The 26,154-nt window shown below is 31.3% G+C and overlaps 2 protein-coding genes across 2 annotated transcripts; one reads left to right on the top strand and one right to left on the bottom strand.

Annotated features, from left to right (window-relative positions):
* Window positions 1–11,942, bottom strand: LOC148627259 (uncharacterized). The gene is made up of 13 exons (XM_088564822.1): window positions 11,803–11,942; window positions 9,501–9,645; window positions 7,355–7,508; window positions 6,351–6,459; window positions 5,992–6,075; window positions 4,652–5,493; window positions 4,286–4,397; window positions 3,948–4,002; window positions 3,504–3,510; window positions 3,037–3,094; window positions 2,265–2,343; window positions 1,269–1,318; window positions 1–716 (listed from the first exon to the last, which is right to left on the bottom strand). Exons 1-13 carry the CDS (start codon window positions 11,863–11,865, stop codon window positions 174–176), a joined length of 2,301 nt encoding a protein of 766 aa, XP_088420948.1. The 5' UTR covers window positions 11,866–11,942; the 3' UTR covers window positions 1–173.
* Window positions 11,896–24,216, top strand: LOC148627258 (ATP-binding cassette sub-family D member 1-like). Its single transcript, XM_088570535.1, has 10 exons — window positions 11,896–12,972; window positions 15,469–15,655; window positions 15,944–16,068; window positions 16,845–16,998; window positions 17,595–17,689; window positions 18,228–18,373; window positions 18,818–18,963; window positions 19,294–19,378; window positions 20,093–20,218; window positions 20,912–24,216. The coding sequence occupies exons 1-10, from the start codon at window positions 12,058–12,060 to the stop codon at window positions 21,147–21,149; spliced, it is 2,217 nt and encodes a 738-aa protein (XP_088426661.1). The 5' UTR covers window positions 11,896–12,057; the 3' UTR covers window positions 21,150–24,216.
* Window positions 24,217–26,154: the final 1,938 nt, after the last annotated feature.

Raw genomic sequence — 26,154 nt, 5'->3', positions numbered from 1 at the left:
TGTTAAAACTATATAGCTTTATTTTCCAACAGTTTTGAAATTATTGTAATCCATAAGTCAAAAGTTTTCGCTTTTTTAATTTAATGACTTCATCAAAAGTGTACAGGTCTTCTCTTAAATAAATAGATGGTTCTTTAAGAAATGGCATTGAGCTGATGAACATTCAAGGTCCTTCAATGATCCTTGTTAGATTTCCTTGATCTGAGGTGGTAAATATCACATTTTCCCACTTGCATGTCAATAACCTCAGTACTATCTACTTTATCCAAAGATACACAACATGATTTTAATAGTGGTTTAATTATTAAGTCGCTAGGAACAGATAAATCAAAATTAATTGGAGATACACCTCTGCTGCAGCACTGAATACTTTTATTTGCCTTTGAATCCTTAAAAACAAATGGAGAGGTTGATGTGTCAATCAAATTTGTAATTTCTGTCTGAGTTGAAGATGTCACTGTGTTTTTTGCCATACTAATACAACTTTCCCCTTTTTCAATGGGAGTACATTTTGAATCTATGTCAGAAACAACACAAAGTTTTATCTCAAATGCTTCCTCATCTGAATATGGTATACTCTCAGTAAAATTATCATATGGGAAATCACAATCAGTTTCTCCATATTCTACATGTGAAATAAGTTCACTAAGAATTTTTCCTGCAATTTTTCTATTGACTTTTTCTTGTCTTACATCTGCAGACATGTTAGCCACCTCCTAAAAGTATTAAAAAATGCTTTAAAGATATACTTAAGACTACTTCTAGTCCCTTTTAAAGACTGTTGTAATGTTCAAGTATGTCTGATCTTTTTTTATAAAACATGGGATAACAGGGTATCAGATCAGTGGCATATCCTATGGAAAGGGTTCCAAGGGTTGTTGAAAAAAACTAACTTCTCAGTTCTGAACAAAATTTTGGTAAAAATGAGCAAATGTTAGCCAGGAAACCAACCTGTAAATAAAGTTCTGGATTCATCCTTGCAGATAATTTGAAATTGAAATTTATTTGTATGATGGATTTTTTTAATTTCAACATCAACTGGTAGGTTTTACATGCATTAAACAAAACAATATCGTATGGGTGGATTATCTATACTTTGAAATATTCGGAAGTGGCAAGCATTGCCAAATGTAGGCATTAAAAATAGGCCAACCGGAATTTGGAAAGATTGTAAAAAGCACCTCATTCATAATTCATTAATGTTCTAAAGATTCAGAACATTTTTTCATGAAAACTTAATTAAAATCACAACAACAGCTAATACTTACACCACTTATATCAGATATTTTATCCTCCTTGCATGTTTCTTCAATAAAATCTGAAAGGATATTCAATAATAACTCATTTAGCTCACTGAGAATTAATTATACAAACTTCTCTAAAAATAAGTTTGACGGAATTCAATCAAAAATCAAAATAGTGATGACAGGGGTAGACCAGCAACACACTACCTTTGATATTAATTGGCATCATTACTTCTGAACTGTACAATTATTAAATTAAGATTACTAAGTGATAAATGAAAAGTTTGGTAGGACATAAACAGACAAGAACTAAATACACTTTGTTAATGCATGCATGTTTGAAATCAATAACTAAATATCTTTTATGAATCTTTTCTTCTGTGCTGACAAATCATGTATGGGTCTTTAGTATGTTCCAGGTTCAGAAATTGATATACAAGATTGTGTAAAGTTTCTGCAGCATTAAAAAATAGGACATTAATGGAACATTGAGTGATATCCCCCACCTAATGGTGAAAAAGGTGGGATCACAAGTGTTCAAAATGACCTCACTCAAAAATTACATTTTGGATATTGCTGAAAAATTTATTTAACTTCTATTTTTGTGGTACTAAACAACTGTGCAAAGTAATCAATCTGTTCTCAAGTTATTATCTGGAAACTGTTGGTTAGGGGACAGACAGACGGAATGCAACTTTTCGGAGGGTATCACATAATACTTCACTACTTCGTGTGGCAGTTGGTTAATGAGAAAAATAAAAGGAAGCTCAAAAACAGAAAATGTCAGGTTCCAAATTAGAAAATACAGTACTTTTTGATAGTACTAAGTTGTCATGCTCAACTTAAGCGAAATTCTTTCAACTTCTTTAAATTATGCAAACAATTTCAATATACAACAGACTTTAGTTTGATGTTTGAAAAATGCATTTTAGGGATAAGGTGTAAGTCTTAAGTTTTTTGCTATTTATCAACTCAGATATAGTTCTGTTTAGGTAGCAGATATATCTAGATTTTTCATACCATGGTTTTGATGTTTGTACATTTCTATATGCTCTTCTAACATGTCTCCAAAGGAGTTTTCCCTTTCTAAATTCTGCAACTGAAAATAATAAGAAAGAAAAATTAGGCTTAAATCTATTTAAGTGTGGATCAGTCTCTTTAAAATTGTGTAGTAGATAAAATACCTGACTGTCATTATATTTCTAAAATTTTATAAACCTCAGTGATTTAGAATTTTAGAAAAATTTCTGCTTTTCAACGGAAAGTTTAGCTGAAAAATAACTCTCCAAAAACAGAAAAACAAATCTACCAAAATATATCATGGTCTAAAATTACATGTGCCACTGGTGACTTGAGTCCTATATCTGGTTATAGAAGTGAAAAAATATATACAAGAATCAAAGGTGATGATATTGTTTTACAAAATTCAATAAGATGTTTTATTTGTAGATTTATCTTGAAGTTACAGTTAAAATTCATGAAAAACTGATTATCAAAAGCAAAACATAAAAAATTCACAATTGATTTAACTATATTACCCTTTTGTACAAATATAATTAATTCAAATATTTTTTCATGACTAATTGCCTTTTTGTCAGAAATGATGTATCAAAAAAACTATACTTGATTATAGATAGCACAAATCAATTGTATGTAGTCTTGCAGTAGTTTTGTGTCTCCCAGCCAGGAGACTGAATTATTGCAAGAGAAAGGTTTGTTTTGCGGGAGTCTACCACAGAAATCCGGAGGGTTAACAATTATGTCTTTAGAATGTGATCACTGTAAACACTACCTCTTCAAGAACTTCTTCCATCTGTGAGTTACAAGCACTAGATTCTTTCAAGATACCTCTGAAAGAAAAAAAAACAAGCTTCTAATACCTATTGGTGACTTTTTCAATATCAAAATAATTCTGTGGTTGGTTTAACATACTATATAATAAGTACATGTATCCAAAATTGTATCCTTCAAGGTGTTAAACAATGATAAATATATCAAATACCTGTATATTAGTAAGAGAAAATAATTTTCAAATACTTTTTATTCCAATATTAAGAACCAACTTATTTGAATAAATATATGTCTATGAGCAAATGCTACCAAAACTATCAACAATAAATATTAAGTAAGCATAGAGAAAAGGCAACTAAATATGAATATGCAATACACAAACAGAAAATCCACAATTTTTTTTCAACAAACAAAATAGCACAAAGACTGACAAAGAACTTAACACTTCTAATGAATAAATAATCTTACTCCACTCCTAAAAAGAAATAATGATCATGTATTGATTAGAGTATGTTAGCTGTATGTGTTGTAGTTATATCTTTCTCACCAATTGAAAATAAATATTTAATTGCTATTAAGCCAGACAAATTAGGTGTAGTTACAACCTGACAAATTTAACATACTTCACAATTATTTTACATAGTTATAAGGATGAATTCAGAAACTATTTTAAATGCTTCAATCTAATAGCAATAACAAGTTAAGTTTGTCACAATAATGAAAATTCACAATTCTGAATTTTCTTCATTAGACAATATGAGCTAACAGACAATGGCTTGTGTTTTTACTACTAACTGAGTATTTATATAATTTTCCAGAATACTTGGTAAAAAAAAGTTCTGTGATTAAAGTCAAAGATATACAGTGAGAATCAAAATATAGTTAATGAAAAATTGAATAAAATACTCATACTTCTTTTTTCACACATGTCCTCTGGACTAGTCCTCAGTTCTATCTTCTTTCCAAACTGCAAAAGTTGTAAGAGTAAAACAATACAGTATTAGTAGGCATACCATCAAAACATAAAAAAATCACTCAAAATGAAAACCCTCTCAGTTTTGTAAAGTTTCTCTTTACCAGGTCCAGGGACACATTTTGAATTTCAGCTATAATAAACTGCCAATGGCAACTATGAAAATTACCAGCAAATTTTATACCAACATAATGCTTTTGCTAATATATTACATAAAGATATGAAAACAAGATTTGTTATAATCTGAAGATTTTTTTAGTTATAAATCAAGTTTCACCTTGTCTTTCTTGTTTCTTGTGTCATGTGGTGTAAATAACCTATCTTCAGCTAGGATTTCAGGAAAGACTGATCCCTCTCTAGGTGAAAAGCACTCACAGTTGTCTTTCTTTCTGCAATACATGAACATTTTCATGCTTAAGTATTGTCACAATTAGAAGTTCAACAGTGCAATTTACCCAATACACAAACTATTTTTCCTAGATAAAATACAAAATGACATGAGTGATGAAATACTTTATTGTCTTTCTTCATTAGAATATTAATAGTATGTTACATGGTTTTACAATATCATATTTATTGTGCCTACCTATAACAAACTTTGTAAATCATTGGATCAGATCAACACTAATAATGATAAACATACTTTAAGGTCTGTAAAGGATATGTAATGGTGCCATCTATACCAAAGTTTCCCTTCGTTAGTTGTTTTTGGCCAAAAATCTCTGTGACTTGAGACTTGTTTAAAATGTCTGGTGAAGATACTGTGGAATTCAGAGGAACTAGTGGTGTTGAAGTCATAGGGTAAGAAACAGGTGGAGATAAAGTGAATTTTCTTTTCTTCAGTGGTGTATCTATGAAATCAGATGAGCTAAACACTCTTCTTCTTATATCCTTATATGACTGAAAGCTGTAACCAGTAAGTTGTGAAATATAATTATTTTCACTTTTGCTTCTGTAAATTTTTTCTGGTGAACTATTTTGATACTTTTGTAATGGTGTCAACTGAAAGTCTTCAGCAACAAATGCATTCTTCTTTGTATCTTTATTACTAGTTGTATTTTCATTCCATTTGAAAGTCTCTTTTGCAAAGGCTTTGTTTTGACTATCATTATCACAAAGGCGTCTGTCGTCAAAAGAAAATTCATCTACTCTACAATAACCCTTCTTGTTGCATCTCTTACTGGTATTTGTGCTGCTTTTATCATGTGATTTTTTACTATTACTATGCCACTGACGTGGAGATATTTTAATTGTTTTCTCACTAAAAGTAACTGAAAGACCTGGAGTAGCTTTAGGCCTATCACTAACTGGGGTATAAAGACCCATAGAAAACTCTTTGGAATGAGAGGGTAAAGTTCCACTAGTACTTCTTTTAAATGTTTCTGTTACACATGTTGAATAACTTGGGTCCAAAGTGTTATGAGATGCATTTCTCGTACTGTTTTTACAGAGGATTGGCTCTCCAAATATTTCCAACAAAGGAGTCTGAAATAAAAAAAAAATAAGGCATGGAAAGTTATATTAAAGACATGCTGCAGGATTCAAGTAAAACCTTTTTGTCAAGGTGATTGCAATCTCCTTCAAAACATAAATACATAACCAAAGAATTTACTATTCATATGATATCATTATCAAATATTAGAAAGGCAAGATTTAAATTCAACTTTAAATAATATGGTCTATTATTTTCTATTGAAAATTGATATCTATAAAAAATAATGATAACTATATTTCTTAAAAAATAATTTCCAAATATTCCACCCCTCTTTCCTCCATATAGATTTTCATAAAACTTTGGCGGGGTCAAAATATCATATGACATCATAACAAGTGCAATAGTTATACTATATATTATGCTACCCCAGAACAAAGGTGTCTTGGGGATATTAAAAAGATGTCATTGTGGAGTAAGGTGTTCAATAGGCATCATAATGAAGAAAGGGTACATAAAAATGTATACAGCTGAATTGAAAAAATTCTGACCTCAGGTTCCATTTCTCTTTGTTGAAATTTTGTGTGGACATCCCTATGAAATTCTTGATACTTGAACTTCAACTTCTGTTCTGGCTTTACAATAAAAAAAGGATTCTTATTCTTTAAAAAAATCATAACACAAAGGTAGAGAAGTGACACTTGTATATTAGAGGTTCTTTTAAAACTACATGTATTAAAATTGTTTTTAAAACTGATGAATGCTTGCAAATTGAACCTTTTCAGGCTAATTTAGTTATGTAAAAGAAAGAAAAATGAAATAAGTTTAAACAGATTGGTCCAAACAAACCAGTTTATATATTAAATATTGTACAGATTTATATTGTCTGTAGATACAATTGAATACATACCTTCTGAAATTTATATGGGTTGTAGTTTCTATATTCTTTTGAGAAGGATTTGTAACAGGTTTCATTTGGCAGCAGATGTCTCTGTGATAGGCTACTGATACCTGAAACACTGCAAAATAAAAACTACCATGAACTATGGTAAAACAAGAACATTGCTGAGTAGGACATGCAATTATATTCAACAGACAGTTATTTTCAAATAAAACAATTAAATAGACACATTAGATGTAAATAAAGTAATTTACATGGTTTTAAATATACTTAGCGCCCAAAATCTATTAATTTTCAAATCTCAGGTAACCTAAAAGTGTGACATATATACATGTACCTTTTAACGATATGCCAACAGACATTTAATATATATGATAGCAAATCCCCTCAGGCCATTCAAAGTTAATTTCTCAGTTCTCAGGCCCACCTGCATCTTTGTTGAGGGTGCCTCTTACCCATTTTCTAATGATACAAAAAAAAACTAAAGACTGTGTTTCTAATGATACAATAAAAACAAACTAGAGACTGTCGTCAAATTGACAGCATACCTCAAGGACAATGAAATCAACAGCTATGAAAATCAGAACAGATCTTTATTTTGTGTAATGAAAAACATAACTGACTCTAAAAAGATTCCAATGAAGGCTGATAAAGTTACAGCAAATACTACAACAAACGAAGTCATATAATCTGCTTTAAAAAGATCATGACTCAAGAAGGATTATAGCAAAATTCATAAAAATCAATGTAAACCTTCCTTTAGTTCCAAGAAACCACATTCCAATTTTAAAATATTTCCTCTTTCATATTTGTCTCTGTCTATCAATAATGCAAAAAACATCTTCATCTTTAAATAAAAAGGTACAAGAAATGCCTCCTTCGCTCATTGGTTTTCATGAAAAATGACATGAGAAACAGGATTTTACCTATGAATGGCCATATAAACAGCACAATCAAATATTTGAACTTGCTCCTTCAAACAATCTAGTGTAGTTTAAAAAAAATTCAGCAACCTTTTCTCATATTTTGGTTCATTCAAGGAAATTCTAGACACATTTGGAGATGGGGATACTGGTCCTAAATCAATATCTTCTAACATTCTTGAAACTGGTGGTTTTGAAACATCTAAATCTACTTTCTTTACTGGCCTAGATACTGAATCATTTCCTGAAACATACGAACTGGTGATTATAATTTGAAAAATTATAATGTCATTTTTAATTTTAATGCAGACAAAAAAATTATAAGTTGAATCCTTGTTGTAATTTGGTGAAATCCTGCCATTAATAAAATTTTTAGTTTAGGAAAGATTTGGTCACTTTACCAGGAAACACTGAATTTGTGTAAAGCCTTTTGGCAAAAAATTTTCTTGCTGTCAACTTTCCTTTCCTCACCAGTTAATTTCCTACCATACCTATACAAAATGAAGAATACAGTTCTTAACTAGTTCAAAAATTCAGGTATCTTAAAGTCACCAAACACAAAGCCAAAGTTTGAAGAACAATAGTCAGAAAGACATCTTTTTTTTCAAAATTTTATGTCTGTTGTCCTAAAATGTTTAGTTTCATTTTGTTTAAAATAAAAAATATGTTTTATCATATTTCCCTCTGATCATATCCAGGTGTTTCATTTTTTTTATTTTGCAATGCAGGTACCTTTGGTTTTGTAGGAGGTACTTTTAATCATTTTCTCTTTTAAACATAATGTGAAATTTTAAATTCTGGAGGTACCTTTCAGTAGCTTAGACGGGTAAAAGTACCTGGTACCGCTTCTTAATGAAAGGCCTGATCATATCTTAACATTATCATAGTTATAACATTACCATCACTCAATTCCGTTTGAAGGTTTCAATAACAAAACAACCAAATGGTTGCGAGCAGAAACAGATAAAACGTCTAAAAATTAACTGTATGTGAACCTAATTAGGGTTTGGGAAGGCAAGGTGCCATGGGCCCTTTCTGGCTGGAAATGGCCCCCTTCTTCATAACAAAACTATATGGTTTCTAAACAAATAGTCCATTCAGATTGTAAATACCTTTGACAAATCTTGAAAATGAAAATAAAACATGCCTTATGTTTAAGTATATTTTATTTTCTTTAAACAATGGTTAATGGCTAGGCATTTAGTTGGTTTTTGTCTTCAACCAATAGATAATTTGGTTGATGAAACCACCAACCAGAATCAAGAGAAGTTAAGACATGTTTTAGACATTCCAAGATGACTGCCTCTGAGTCATGAACATTGATTAAGCAAATTTTAAAGGGGAAAATGAGAATATTTGAAGTATATGTGTCACCTAATGACATAGAATATACTGCATAATGGGTATGCTTTTGTCAGTTTCTGCAACTGAAGACTAAAGATCATCAAATTAAAGAGTCAAAGGACTAGTTTTTTGTAATTTCAAGTTTTAATTATGCTGGTTTTTTTTTCTTTGAGTTTTTCCAACGCAGTCGGTATAGCTTCACTTTTTACCCTTCGACCCTAAAGACGCTCAACCTTGGAAACGCAAGTCACCTGATCAAAATTCTGTTTCCAGATTGGCCAAATACTGATAACTTAGTGGGGATCGAAAAAGGAAATTGAAATTGCCTGCCATGCGTTATTTCCTGATGAAAATTATAATAAAAAAAAAATTTATACTGCATCAGCTATCTTTTAAAGATAGTACTTGTTTCCCCAGGTTTTTTTAATGTATTTAAAAAGTAAAAATAGGGCATTAATGGAAAATTTATAGATAAACGTGGCACCACTAGTGGTGAAGAAAGGTGATGGAGATATGTTCAAAATGGCCTAACCAGAAAAGTATATTTTGTATATTACTGAAAATAATACTAAACCCGAATTTGACAACTACAGTGCAAAGTTTAAAAGACTCCCAACTTTTTAGAGGGTATCACATAATTATCCACTTTGTGTGGTCAGTATGAAAAAAAAACAAATATATAATGGGAATGGATATATAAGATATAGGATATATAAATAGGAAGTTTATATTGGGCCAAATTATAGTGCCAGAGTGTTTCAAATGATCCTCAAGCAACTTCAAAAATCAAATACTACTGCCATAAAATCTGGAAAAAAATAATGCATAATCATCTAAATTCATTTATTCTAGATGCCACTAAGGCATTCTTACAAGAATTCCTGAAAAGTACCTTTAAAATTAAACTTCTGATGTGCTATGTTGGCAGTCTGCACTGCTCTAAAATCTTGTCCAAGACCATACTTCTTGTTTCCAGCATTACTTATATGTTTGTGAAGTTGGACTTTGTCAGCAAATTTCTTCCTCTCAAAAAATTCCTGTTTAGTAAGTAAAACTGTTAGGATCAATTATCTCCCTTTGGAGCCCTTTGACAATCACTATATTCCTTCATGAACTTCTACATATGATGCTCAACCTTCCTATAAACTTTAATCAAAATACCTTTTAAGTCCAGTCAAAATAAATTTCAAAGTTAAACAAATTGCAACAGAATATATTTTGTTTCAAATACATGGCATTATTCCCTATAAATGTATACACAAAAAAAATCTAAAAAATATAAGTTGTGGAAAACTCCAAATAAGCATTTCAAAATTCCTCTGGAAATTTACATTGGAAAGGGGAAATAATGCCTTCATGTAATGTATGATACTTTGATGGAACTTGTTTTCTTGTGACTAACACACGTTATGTTGCCCATGTGTAACACTTTTGGTTATGATGAGTTTATTAAAAATTTTGGGGTAATTTTTAATTACAGAAATTCATTTTGCCTGGCACTTCCATTATTTTGATTTTTTTTAAATTGGTACAGTTTACAACTGCAAACTATTAACCAACAGTTTTGCCCTTGTTAAAAGAATCTTTTAACCAAAACAAGTAGAATATTTACTTCATTATTTCCATCACAATTTATCCAATATTGTTGGAATTCTTGAACATCATTATCTCAAAAATTGGGCATATGATTTTCTATTTAGTTTCTAAATCTAAGTTGTTGTTTGGTAAAAGAATTGAAACCTCTTTTTAAGTTGTATATACACGGTCCTCTATTTAATGCCAAAATATCCCATGTTGCAAGAAATGTAGACAAAAAAAAAGGACAGACAAAAAGATAGACAGGGTGATTCGTATACACATTGCACCCCTGCTCACAGACACTGTTGAAGGTATAAATTTGCAAGATGTATTATATGTAGCCACTACAATAATTTTAATATAATATCAAAAAATTACCAGTTTCTAGTTAACTTACAACCCTAATTTTCTGTGCCTACTCTAAAGCATTTTATGCCATGACAAGCACTATTCAAGTCTGAATGTGTCTCAACTTTAAAAAAAATAAGAACTTTAAAGTTTTTTCTGCCCAGTAATTTTGTCACCTTGAATTCAACTCTGAATACAGGCTGTTTCCCCAAGCAACATTATCTAAAAATCATGCAATATTCCCAAAAATCAGTTTGCTCCAACTTTTTTGGTTCCAAATTGGTCTATTTTCTTCAAAGAGCCAATATGAGGGGGTACTTTTAAATAAGAGTAACAAAATTACTGTTACAGTCCCTGAACCAACCATGCAATTATTTGACGCTGACGGATTGAAAACCCATGACCGATCTGATTGCAGTTTTTTTTATGTAAAATGACAGATGATCGGTTCATGCATGTAAATTTCAGAATTTTCATTGGAACGAATCAAATAAAGTGTCATCTTTGAATGTACTGAGAGCATAAAATAATAAATCAACCATTTGATCTTCATTAAAACAGTTTGTTTAAAAGTGTAATGAAGGAAACCAAGATTCTAGTAAAAGTAAATGAATAAAAGTCTGAATTTATATCATATAGTGAATTTGTGTAAAACTGAAAAACAAAACTAACCAATTTGTCAAATGTTTTAACCGACCATTGGTCACATGATGGAACTGATCACAGGTTCAACTGATCGGTTTGACTTATCGATGACTGATTCATGATAGATGAATGTATATGTTGCATGATCAGTTCAGTACTGTACCTTTTGACTCTATAGTTTTTTAGTGCATATTTACTTTCAGTGGAAACGAAGTTCTTTCGCTGCCTTATGTACTCTATAGTGTTGTTATATAGAAATCGTGTTTCTAGGTTCCTTATTTACTATAAAACAGACAATAGTTGACATTTCTACATCAAAATATCAATCTAACTGTACATTCCTCATATAAAATACATTACAATTTTTTTACCAGGATTGCAGGAATACTTAAGTCTAGCAATGAAATTTCATTACACGTATTTGCACATCTTCCAATATCTTAAACAAAAGCCATAATCAATACATGTTCACGTATCTTTCCAGCAGTCATATGCATGTAATTAATGCAAGAACATGTAACTGTCTGTTTATATTCAGGCCTTGAAATATCTTGGACTATCTGTACAAATGTCGGTTTGTCAATGTGGACAGTGTTAAAAACAACTCATATACGCCCCCTGACCTTCTGTAGCTTCTTCTCGTTCTGCGTTTTTATTCGACTTCTAGAACCTCCAACCCAATTCATATTCAAAGATGCAGCAGAGATCAGCAGACGACGATTGAACTCTCTTGTGTTAAAACTACGAAATGTCAGCAGTCCAAAGTCTCGATTGAATCACGTGTGATCTGTCATGGAGGACTATGTGATGGCTCTGGAGTGCCGTTTACAGATTAAGAAGAAATTCTAGTCAATGATTTCCTAAATCCAAGGCCCAAGATGTCGAAGATGCTCCATGCGATCGCAACCTCGAGAGAAACCAAAAAGAGGATCGCAAAAGGGGCTGTTATTTGCGTTTTTCTTGTTGTTGGTGCCAAGAAGTTGTCCCCTAAAATCCGGAGTGTATTGTCTGGAGGTAAAAGCAAATCTTCCAAGAATGAAGTGGCTGAGAGTGATAAAAACAGTACTCAATCAAAGAAAGGAAAAGCTGTTTTGAATAAGGAGTTTTATAGACAATTGAGATATTTGATAAAAATTCTGTTTCCTAAAATATGGAGCAAGCCTTTTGGAATTCTCACCCTCCATACTGGCACTTTAATAGCTCGAACCTTTTTGTCAATTTATGTGTCTATGTTAGACGGCAAGATAGTAAGAACTATTGTTAAACGGGATCTTAGATCTTTCTTACTGAGACTCTCGCAATGGCTTTTAATTGCTATACCTGCAACTTTTATCAACAGTCTCATACGATACTTAGAAAGTGAACTTGCATTAGTTCTTAGAACCAGACTAGTAAACCATGCTTACAATCTTTACTTTGACAATCAAACTTACTATCGAGTGAGCAATTTAGATAGCAGACTTGCTAATGTAGATCAATGTTTAACTGATGATATAACAATGTTTACACAGTTTCTTGCTCATCTGTACTCACACTTAACCAAACCATTACTTGATGTGACATTGATGTCATTTACATTGTACACAATTGCAAGTAACAGAGGTGCCAGTTCCAAGTATCCAACCTTGATTGCAGCAGTTGTAGTCCACATTACAGCTGAAATATTGAAAAGAGTATCACCAAAGTTTGGAAAACTTGTTGCTGAAGAAGCAAGATTGAAAGGAGATTTAAGATTTGTACATTCTAGAGTGATTGCAAATGCTGAAGAAATAGCATTTTATGGTGGTCACAAGGTAATACTTGAAATTTTTTTTTGTAACATCATACTAATGCATGAGAATGTCTATGATACAACAATGCATCCATATTCAGTGGTAACAATTTTATCTACAGAAAGACATCTGTAGGTAAACTTAAAGCTGCATTAGATGCCAAATTTGATCAGTTTTGATTCTACTGAATTTTGCTGATTAAATGAAGTACGTTTGTAGTAATGCAATTGAAGCAATGTATGTCGATAATACCTACAGAATATTGTGAAAACAACGTTTTTTAATCAGAGAAGTTGATAGCACTGATCTAATTATTTTTCGTTATTACTTCTGAAGATTGCCGACAGGACATTCACCTGGGTTAAAAATACTTTATCCTGCAATGAGGTTATTTGTTAAACGAATAAAGGTATACGGTTATTTTTTTGCTGTATCCATACATTAGCAGGTTATCGACTTTCTGGTTCCTCCCACTCACGTGATTGGCGGTACTACTTTTTTCTGGTATGCATAAATTAATCATGGCCGCCACCATAGATACGATATAAACAAATTGCGATTGCGTATCCGGTTAATCTTTTTTTTTTGCTGTTTTGTTTCATTTTCACCTGAATGAAATAAAAGATTTTATGTAAACCAAATAATGATTTTGTTTGTATTTTTTTCACCGTCATATATGTGGCAAATCCCAAATCTCGTTCAGATTTGATTCATTATCAGTTTGCAGACGACTTCCCCTGTCATTTCAGTCATGTCGGACTTGGAGCCAGAGTGTCACAATTTAACATAAACTGGTCCCCACTTAAAGAAATTGAAGCATTACAATATGATAAAACTCTTGAAGAGACAAATGACCAAGAAACTGTTAAGGTCTTGGATTTATTACTGCTTAAACCCCAAGATAATGAATCAGAGGAACACTACATTGTAGATCTGCCCATACAACTGCCTCCTCTTCTTCAAAAATCTCAAACAAATATTTCAAATCCCAAAGAAACTAGTGCACAAATTTCACCCCTGAACTCTACTGCCATATACCAAACAGAAACAAGTCAGCTTCCACCTTCCTCGTGAAATTCAAAATTTAATGTTCTTAAAATCGACTTTATAACATTCAAAATATTTGTTTTTATTGTTCATTTTACTTATTTGTCTCTTGGAATTAAATAAATTTTGATACATTGCTTATTTTCTTCAAACAGCTTTGACGGATTATATGGTGCGGATTGAATTTCAATGTTTACTGAGTCGTGCACCATGCATATTAATTTTTTTCTTCGGGTTTAACGATCGGGGCTCCTCAGGGGATATGCATTTTAAAATGTTATTTTGAAAATGTACACACGCACAAAACTTAATATAACAGGATAAAAACAATATAGGTACATTGTCGAAAATTATTGAAGATATGTGTATTCGGCTTGGAACGGGGGAAATAGCTCAGCGGAGCCTCGCATTTCCTACCCGTTCCGTCGCCTCATCACATATCTTCAATAATTTTCGACAATGTATCTATATTGTATATTTAACCTTACTAACAAAATAACAATAACAGATAAGCAGGTGTCTTGTTTCTTCATTAGTTTTCAAATAAATAATGACTATATTTGAGCCATATTATATCACAAAAGGTAAGTTTCAAAAGGATCCTTGCATTATATATTTTTTTTTCTTTTACGGCTTGAGTCCGTCAGTCTTCCTTGCCATTGGATGAGGTCACCAGAAGTCTCATGCATATGAATTTATTTAGGCCATTTTTTGGTCTTGCAAGACAATAAATACATAGACACCTATATCATATATTTAATGCATTTTTTGTGTTGTTATCAGATGCAATTATACAGGAAAGGTACAATTTAGTAGAAATAATTCAAAGTTAAGGTATATTTCAACAGATACAAAAATTCACGAAATTGACAGCTAATGCAGCGTTAAAGATTACCTGCAGTATGACCCTTTTGCCCTATTTTTTAAGGTACATATGTCACTAGTTGAAATCTAGTGGAGTTCGCTTCTATTATTTTGAAGAAAGAATTTTAAATCTTAACACATGTAGTTATGGCTGTTATGTTGTTGTATACTGCATGTACTTTTTTTTGTAATGATCATTGTAGATGAATTACTTCCTGAAAACAATTTCAGACTAAAGTCTAAAAAAGGTGTGAAAATATATTGATATCTTATTTTCCCCACTGCAAAACGATAAAGGTATGATGGTAAATTTAAGGTGTCACATTTTCTCTGAAAGTGTTTGCAATTGGTGCATTGCTTACATACATGTATTAGGTAGGATGTGATGGTTTGAAGTTACACCAGCTTTCAACAAATTGTATAGGGGTTATTGGAAATGAAAACTTACATGTACAGAATGTATAATAATCACATCTCTGACAGGAGATGTATGGCTAAGTGTAGCAATCTTGTTCTGCAATAGTGTGTAACAACAGTCTTAGACACAAGTGCCTGTGTCTTTATTGCAATTGCCCATAAACATTTGTCCTTTAATTCCATTTTCAGATTGAATTAAACCTTTTACAAAAGTGTTACAAGAAATTAGCTGATCAGATGCACTTAATATTTAATAAGAGATTGTGGTACATCATGCTAGAGCAGTTTTTAATGAAATATGTCTGGAGCTGTAGTGGTTTGATTATGGTGGCCATACCTATACTTACAGCTAAAGATGGTGGCATTAGATCAGATGGTATGTTTATGTGTTTAAGAAGATCTAACACCGTGCCTTCTTTATTTGTTAAAATGAAATCTGGTTACAATAATATACCATAATAAGTCATAGTTTTTATGTATAACTTGATAGCTCAGACAGCACAAGGCTTAAAGATAAAGAGAAAAAAGATTCATAGTCACAAGTGTACATTGTAGTAAATCGACATCATTGAAATACAATTTACTGTTTTGATGCATTAGTATACATGTAGTTAATTAAAAACTGTGTGTCTGACAGTCTGCAACTAGATATAACATGTTGCAGGTTCAAAAGTTGATGATGACCCAGATGGGGGTGTGAGTGAGAGAACCAAAGCCTTTACTACAGCCAGGAATTTACTGATCAACTCAGCTGATGCTATAGAGAGAATGATGTCTTCCTACAAAGAAGTAAAAAAATCATTTGTCCCATTGTTCCACAGATGTATAATACATTGTAGAACTGTCATCCATCCAACATTTCCCAACATCCTAGTAAACACTTCACAGTCAGGTTCTTCAATAATATGGATTGTTTAAGTCACACAACAGGGTTGGCTAAAATTTGAATTACTCTTATATCCAAGGACCTGAGTAAACACTACTTATTCCCTATCAATACTAGGAAAAATAAAGAGGTAAAACAAATTAAGGTGTTGCCAATTTCTTTTTTTCAATCTCCTGATTTACATTAGATAAACACAAGTGTGCATCAAATTTCTGATATGAATTTCAGCAAAGGCCCTGTCTCTGTACAAAACTATTGTACTGCTTGTACATGTATTTATGCATTATTACTACATGTATGAACTATGAAGAATTTTACAGTCCATAGTTCTCAGCAAGATTACTGATTTCTGGCTTTGATTGATAAGTAGACCAATTTTTCAATGCATTGGTTAACATTTTTCAGGATCAAAGGAATGCCATGCTTTGGGTTACTGTCTTTGGTCACTACCTTAAACTCTTTTTTAAGACAATATAAACTGTTCAGCTTTTTAAGATGAGAATAGGTTGTCAAATTTATAAACTAGAACTTAAAGCTTCTGTAATGATATTATATTTTATTAAGCAAAGGTTCTAGTTGGATGAATTAAATTTAATCTAAGTTAAAATACACTGTACTTATTGACATCATTAGATTATGTCAAAGTTCAAGTTTGAATTGTAAATTTCATTCATTTCAGATTACAGAATTGGCAGGATACACTTCAAGAGTTTCTGAAATGTTTGAAACATTCAATGATATCGGGAAGGGGAAATATCAACGTACCATGGTAACCAAACAGGTGACAGGAAAATCCAATCTAGAAAAGATTTCTGGACCTATGGAAATCAAAGGTATGGAATGTTGAGCAGTGCCATGCTTTTTCAAATACAGTGGAACTTTTTAATCTAGTGTATGAGAAACTTGAGAAATCTTTACCTGTATCTTCCAACAGTCTGTAATTCAACATTTCTGGTTCCAAAATCATGCTGGATTAAAAAGACTTCCCTGTTTATCAATGGCTCATTTACTTTTATTTAATTTTTTTTCAAAGCAGTGACAATGAAGTGTGCACTTGCAGACCCCAGTATGTAAACAAGTGTCCAAATCTGATGCAAATTCTGGTAGTATCTTTTTTGAGAAATATTACATGAAATAAATACTAAATTTTCTATTTGATAACTAGTTTCAACAATTCATTATGTAGCAATATTTTCAGGCCAAAAATTTGCATGTTTTTTATTACACTTATGAAAAAATATAGGTAGGTCTGTAGAAAAATATACTGGTTGGTAGGGTAATAGGAATACCACATCTTCTTAATAATTTGTTCCTATGGTTTTCTGTATTTTGAGGTAGATATTAATTCTATACAATAGCTTTTATTGCCCAGAATATGAAGTAGGATGCTTTAATTATAAATGTGTTTTATATGATTTTATTTTAACAGGGGAGATAATAGATACTCAGTCTGTGATAGATATTGATGACTTAGCCATCATTACACCTAATGGTGATGTGATTGTATCCAGCTTGACCATGAGGGTATTCTTTAAATTTTGTTTTGAGAAGGGGGCATAGATTTTCCAAGTAGTTATCCTAGATTAGCTACATCACTGATTTATGAATAGTAAATCTAAGTTTTTATTTCTGCCATATTGAAAAAATCTAGTATGTAAAGAATTAATTCAGTGTCTCTTTTGTTTAAGTAATGTACACATAGGTGATGAAAAATACTTTACATTTGGAAATGTGATTTTGCATGGTGACTTTGACTGTGTCGCCCTTTTCCATATTTATCACATATATGCTTCCTGTTAAAGTGCTTCTAATAATATTTCACATTTATTAGTTATGAATGGAGTATGCTCAGCAGGCCAAACTTTTTTGTAATTGAGATTGCCAAATTTTCTCCATCATAAGTATTTTGATGGTTAATTAAAAGCTGTTATTCATGATTTTACAGTTGTGAAAAAAAATTGAAAATGAAAACCTTGGTAGACATCATGCACAGAAATATTTCTTGCATCAATTTGCCTTAAGTTCAAGTAAATGATATACAAAAGATCCTGTATATTTCTAGGTAGAACCTGGTATGCATCTGCTGATTACAGGACCTAATGGTTGTGGAAAGTCATCATTATTCAGAATATTCAGTGGTTTATGGCCAGTCTACAGAGGAAGGTTACAGAAGCCTCCACCTAGTTCCATGTTCTACATTCCACAAAGGTTTGTGAAATGATAATGCATGCCTTCTCTGTGTGTAGCTTATTTTACGTGATCTCTTTAAAAAGGTTGTCCAAATGATGCTTTTGTGATTTCTATTTTGATGGCATGAATATCTATCGAAGTCTTTGAGCTTTATTTGATGGTTTCATTTTGATGATAAAATATAGAGGGAATTACAAAAAAGGTAATTAACAGTCAGTGCCATGATTCAGCAAATCTATGAATATGGTACTAATAAATTTGAACATGCAGTGAACAAGTCTGACTGATAGCAAATGGATTTTTTTCTGTGAAAGTTATAATGCTTTATACTGCATGCTCAGAAATACACCTATTTACAAAAAAAATATTTGTTATTACTTCCATTTTTTTTTTAATTGTGCTGAATTCTGATGAAACAAAATTTATTAGCATTAAAATTTAACAAATCTGTTTTTTGTTTAGACCCTACATGTCAATTGGAACATTGAGGGACCAGGTTATCTACCCTGATAATGTTGAGGATATGATGAAAAAGAGTATTACTGATTCTGACTTGATGAACATTCTCAATATTGTAAACCTACAACATATAGTAGAAAGAGAAGGAGGTATTATTTAATTATTATACTTTTAATTAGATGCTGGGACCAGAATCCTGTTTAATGCAAAAGGAAGAAAATTTAGACATAATGCAGAAATAAAGGAATTACCCAAATATTATAATTTTTTTGCTTGTTAAAATATTGGTGAACTTTAGAAGTACAGAATAACAGCAATTTTGAAGTCAAGACAAAAAATTACAATGAGCCAAGATTTAATATTGTTTTGAGACAGACGCTATTCTGTTTATTGAATGATGATATTGATTTTTATTGTTTTTATTTGACATGTTATTTAATAATTACATGTGTTAAATGAAGTTATTATTCCTATTCTAGGTTGGGGTGCTGAAAGTGATTGGAAAGATGTGTTGTCCGGGGGAGAGAAACAGAGGATGGGAATGGCCAGGATATTCTACCATAGGTTTGTACCATCAATCTTGCACAATTTCAGAATATTCTGACATATGCCGGTATAATGAAACATACAAGTATATAATAAAAATATTGAAGAGGGAATGATTAGCATATGAAAATTATACAACAAAGTATTGGGAAAGAAATGGTTAGGGTTTTTATGTGTACAAAGTAAAGGTTGGTAATGGAAATGTCCATGGGTTTGTACAATGAAACCTTTACAATATTAGCATTTGAGAGTGAGGGAATGGGTTTTCTACTCGAAAGTGATCTATGAAATAAAATTTGGAGATAATGTATCATACCAGTAGTGATAAACCTGTTACTGGAACCTTCAAACACATGTAGGTTTGGCTTGTCCAATATTTGTCTTGGAAGCATTCGAAGTTTTCTTCAATATAAAATATAGAGGATGATTTCTTCTGGCTGGTAGTACAGGTTCATTAATCAAATGATGTTTACCTGTACATTCTGTGGAACACAAAACATGGAAAATATTCTAAGAATTGTGTTGGATTAATAATTTTTTTAAAGAAAGGGTAAGTTTTATAATTTTTTAATCATGCTTTTTAGATTTCAAATACCCGGTACAATATATTTCTGCAAAGTTATAATGAGATCGTAAATTTTAAGTCAAAGATCATCAGTTTTGTTAAGACTGGACTAACTTCATGGCTAAACATTCAATTATGTACATTTCTAATTTTTATGCTATTTTCAGACCAAAGTATGCTTTGTTAGATGAATGTACAAGTGCTGTATCAATAGATGTGGAAAGTAAGATGTACCAGACAGTGAAAGATAGTGGAATTATCTTACTGACAATCACCCATAGACCGTCATTGTGGTAGGTGATTTAATTCAGTAGCCATATCAATCTGACCATTTTATAATTATTTTTTTCAAAACCATGGATATGGCAATTATTGATTTTGACAATGCATCAATAATATTCAAGGAAAAATAATACTTGAAGTTCCCTGAAGGTACAAGAAAGTTTATTCTTTGTGATCAACCTGATAAATGCATTATGTTTGTATGAATATAAAATCATTTTTAGTAAGAAAGTTCCAAATGCAATATTCTCTCCAAGTTTTTCACTTATACAACAATATTTCTGCATTATGTGATCTTTGTTTGCTCTTCACATGTTTCATACACTTCCATTTTTAATGTGACATTTTATCATAAAATGCATATCAAGTTAGAAGGAGCTTGAATGTGAAAGCCATTGACACATTCAGAAATTTTACTTAAAGTCATCCAATAATTGTAAAACATTTTCTATCAGGTTTTTTAGTTTCAAGTTTTAAAGTTCTGTTTTGAATTATAAAATGAATGTCATATTTAAGATAGCAGTTTATGGGTTTGAATAGGATGTTAGCATCTATTTCTTGCTCCATTTACCTTTGTATATTTATATTTATATTTTTTTTTATCAAAACCAGGTTTAGAGTTTGTGAATTTGCTCAGTAGATCTTTAATGTTATGTCTTTAACAACTGATCAATTACTTAGGTGCTTACTTTTTACTTTTGTAGGAAATTTCACACTCATCTCTTACAATTTGATGGTGAAGGTGGATGGAGAATGGAACAACTTGACACAAATACCCGTCTCTCACTAAATGAAGAAAAACAAAAGCTAGAAACCCAGCTTGCAGGTGTGCCAAAAATGCACCACAGGCTACAAGAACTCTGCTCTATTCTTGGAGAAGATTCTGTTCTGCTGGAGAAACATGCGAGTCTAGCCGACATAGGTCAATTATTAGAGAGTTGATATAGTTAGTATTTTAGAGATTTTTACCTGGTTTAAAACTTGCCATGTTGATATTATAGTATTGGGATACTGTGTGTATGATCAATCATGTAGGGCAGTTTTATGTAATTTTACATTTTCATGTTTGTAGAATGTCTGGCAGGTTGAACTTTCTATAATGTTGTATTTTAATATCAGCATTAGAATTATAATGTCTAATATTATGATCATATTTTTGTATTTTAATTATTTGTAATTTAATTGAAATTAAAAAGTCATCCTTTTCTTAATTGTTCAAGATTAGACACAATCCCATTTGAAGTCAATATGAATACATTAATTACATGGTTGTCTACAAAGTATTAGAATATAGAAAGGGAGAGCCACTTTACATGTAATTGTATTAATGGTGATATCGTGTGGGTTTCATTAGTCATTCATAAAAAGACCTTATATTGTATTTTGTGATGAAAGCATTACCTCGAGAATACTGTCTGGTATTTAATTAAGACATTATTCTTATATTTATATACATTTTTGTATTCATTAAGGACAATTTGATTTTTAGAAGAAAATTGAATGAAATCCTAACTGAACTATCATACATTAAATAGTAGAAGGTAATATCTCATATCATTGACTTGTAACTATAAAAAAGTATTGGATTTATTTAAGTAAAAAGAGTAATTTAAGCATTTAAAAAATTGTGTCACGTGTATCTCATTTGCATGTTCAATTCAGTTGATTTTTATAGAGCACTTAGATACCATGGCCTGTCTAAAACATGTTTTAGGTTACCCAAACCAAAGTATACATTTTAACTAGCAGGAATATTTATTGGAGAACTGTTTCAAATTAAACACTTATGGTTTGAAATGATTGAACAACATTGCCACTATAGGTCATTTAAGATTATAATTTGCCATTTGTAAATTTCAACTTCTCTCAAACTACTACTTGTCTGCTATTATTTGAAGTGTCATTTACAAACAGTCCACAGTTTCAGCAGTCAATAGTGACTGAAAATTGTCATTAAATCCTTGTGAATAATTTCATTTTGTTTCATACTGTTTAAATTAACTATATTCCTACATTTTTCACTAATCTGTTTAAAACCAAATAAGCAATGCGAGCTCCCCACACCCTGAGTTAGTGTGTTGATGATTGGGTAACATTTTATCATTCCAAAAGATGTCAATATATATTTTAAGCAACTAAGTTGCTTGAAAAACTAAAGTATAGTAAATCAATAGTACATGTGTAATCTTTGATACCAGAATTTCTATTTCTTTTGACTCTTCCCAGATTGTATATGCATGGATGAAAGACTGGCCAGAATCCTCATTGAATGTTGCTGTTTAGATTATTAGGCCAGGCCTGCCCCCACTAAACTTCCTAAACTTTAAAAATATTTATCTTGGAGAATATTTTCAAGTTTCATGATAAATTCTATCAAAGTCTTGGAATTTTTTGATGTTATGAACAGTAAAGAATATTCTCAGAACTAATTAATATTTGATTTGTGGCCTAGAGGCTAGGATTTCTTTATCATGATATATCCACTCTATCAAGGATACATTGTTGAATAAAATAGAGTAAGTGTATAGGTCTTTATAACAAGACTACCAGTACTTCATTTTTGCCGTGTTTTCCAGTTTTAGCCAATCTCCTAATTCAATGAATTTCTTACACAGGTTTCATTTCTTCAACAAGCTCAATCATACATTCAGTAATTACTATAGTCTTGTTTGTTACTTGATTAAAGCATTATATTTTTTATTGTAATTTAACGCAAGTAAATTCTAGTCAGTACAATGGTGCTTTTCAGATCAAACTCAAATTATTCTAAGTATTATTATTCCATATATTACTTTTTTTCAAAGTGGTTGTGGAATTCTCCTAAGTCCATAGGAATAAATTTATGAGGGACTTAATTCAGAAAGCATTATGTATGTAGTTTTTATTTGATAGATTTTAAAATTTGATAGGGTGGGTTTTGTTTTTTTTTTTTACAAAAAATGTGAAAGTGTGCATCAAATTTATTTCCAAGAGTGGAAATCGGTGGACTTTTCCAAGTTGTAAATCAATGGACCACTGGAGGAAAATTGAAAGAATTGAAGGTCCAGGACACTGAGTATATAAAATTTCAATGCTTTTAGGTCAGAAATTGAGGTTCTTGAACCAAGGGACCACCACTAACTTGTACCCCTGGTGCATATTTTTATGAAGACTAAGTTTTATATTTAAATGGATAAGAAATACATTTGTACATATAATTATTAATAGTACCTTAGACCTAAAATAATATATTATTTGTTTCCCCATTATTGACAGAGTCTGCAAAAACAGTACAACTTTTTACTGCCAGAACTAAATTCAATATTATTTTATTCTTATTTAAGATCAACCACAATTGTGTTTGTGTTCGGGTTGGTGAATCAAACAATATATTAATCTTTGCCTCTTTTACTATACAGGATGAATATTTGGGCATGTGAATATTTTAATACTTCTGGTAATATACTCAGTGGATGGTTATTGTTAAACTATAGTATACCATATTAGTGCACTGCACATTTTAATAAGTGGGTATCTTTGTTTTTTCTGTATGTATATTTAATTCTACTTTTAAACAATTTATAAACTATTTTGGGTTTTTATTGACAGCTTTAATCATGATTTGTCTTGATTCCAAACATGTTCATGAATTCAGGTATTGCATCTGATAAATTTGAAACTTTGTTGCTAACTGAATTTCCTTTTTTTCTTGGTTTTGATTTCCTTAAAATCCCAGTTACATATATAAAATGTTTTATTTTGTCCCTAGTGTTCAGCAGTACTGTTTATGTTCATGTTCTTTAAGTAAAACCAGTTTTATATAACTTGTCACAAAATGAATACACTGTTGTACTTGGATCAAAAGTCGACTACAACAATGCAGTGCATAGAACAATCAGTCTATGTTGTTAGAATTTACATTTATAAATGATTTTGTCTTTCAAATATTTTGTTGTGCTGTCTATTTGTTGTGGAATAATTTATTGATCATGATTAAATCAATAAAAAATGCCTGCTTTCATTTAATGAATTCTAGTGGTCTTATAGTTATGGCTAAATAATTTCAGACCAACCAAGTTGGAAACTAGATGAAGCTGTCAAATACTACAGTTTCTCTCTCAAATTTCAATAGATTATATTAATGACTGAATAGAACATGCAAGTCCCTTTCTTAATTTTATCATTTACAATAACTTTGAACAATGTCACTATGAGTGAGACATGTGGTAGACAATCTCCTCTCCACCATTACCAGTAGGAACTACAGCATAAAAAGTTGATTCCTGAAGAGGTACTTGTGGCATATATTGGCTAAATACATTACCCTTAGCCAACATTCATTGCACATACCAGTACTGATGTTCAGATTAATATCTGATCAGATAAGAGTAATCAAGGGAACCAAAAGAATGCAATCCAGGGATGAAGACTAGACAGGGAAAATAGACATTCTCAACAAAGAACATGAAATAAACAAAACATGTCCAAAGAAGCAAAAATAAATGAACAACTCTGACTCCACTAAAAACTGGAAGCATGGAACAGGTGCACCAGTAGGTAAAGCATCCTCTGCTTTTGTAGAAATACCTGCTGTATTGCTCATAAAAAGTTAAATCTAGGGTAGAAAGATAGTTATTACTAGGACAAGGGGGTTAACAACAGACTAAAAACTGAAAACTTGTTCTTTAAAAACAATAAAAGAACAGCATTCCAATGTCCCCCAAGTAAAAAGAATTTTCTTACTTCAAGGGCTGTGACTTCTGTAAAAATAATTCAACCATAACCAAAGTCAACCTTAATCTGTAACTTCTAGTAAGACTATACAAAAGATAAAATCAATTGATAAATGCATACGAAACAATGTGCGGAAAACTTCTAATTCACTGAATTTTTTTAAGTCCAAGGGCAGTAACTTCTATAAAACTCATTCAACCATAACCAAAGTCGAACTTAATCTGTAACTTCTCATAGTAAAAACATACAAAAGATAAAATCAATTGGTAAAAGCATTACAAAAATAAGTGAGGAAAACTTTTAATTCACTGAAATATTCTAAATCCAAGGGCTGTAACTTATGTAAAAATCATTCAACCGTAATCAAAGTCGAACGTAATCTGTTACTCTTCATAATAAGGCTACGTACCAAAAACAAACTTGTTTGGTAGGAGCATTACAAAAAAATGTGCAAAAAACCTGGATGGATGCCCAGCATTTCCATGTCCACTCGTGATGTGTCACAGGGGACAAAAAACCTGTTTGAACAACAGATCGGGAAATAAAGTTGTTAAAAACAACTTTTTAATGACATATTTATGTAAGATAAGTGTAATCAAAACTAGAAAAGGATACACACTGCTTGTTGGTATCAATTCAAATCATCAAAACTTAACTATCCATTCTGTGAAATTATATAACACCCTATGATTTCTGATCTGTTGTCAATTTTGGTAATAGCAGTAGCAACGAAAATGCAGATTATTTTCTCTGACTTACGTTGTGATGCGTAAGGGTCCCCTTGCAATGAATTAATGACATCTGCAATGAATAAGGCTCCTAAAGATCTATATTGTAGATAAAATGATTTCACGTGCTTTGGAAGTACATATTATATCTTTGATTGAATTATCTGTTGGAATGATGTGGCTGTATCTATGTACATAAAACAAGTGGGTTGTTCCTTTCAGACATTTGTAACATTTTTTTCTTCATTATTCTCAGCTTGCAAAATCTTCTAACATATTTTAACTCACCTGGCCAAAGGCCAAGTAAGCTATTTCCATCACTTGGCGTCCGTCTTAGTTGTCATCATCGTTCGTTGTTATTAACAGTTTTTCAAAGCTCTTCTCCTCACTCTTCTTAGCCAAATTCTGACATAGGGTAATAGTGTTCATCATGATGAGACCTATCTGTGGTCTAATTGCTATGTTGGAGTTATTGCCCTTTTTCTACATTTTTTTTGTTCTGTTTA

The sequence above is a fragment of the Perna viridis genome, chromosome 1 (assembly GCF_037379345.1).
Source record: "Perna viridis isolate PV_CMFRI_1.1 ecotype Kerala chromosome 1, ASM3737934v1, whole genome shotgun sequence".
Classification (NCBI taxonomy): domain Eukaryota; kingdom Metazoa; phylum Mollusca; class Bivalvia; order Mytilida; family Mytilidae; genus Perna; species Perna viridis.
This window is presented reverse-complemented; position numbering and strand designations above follow the sequence as displayed.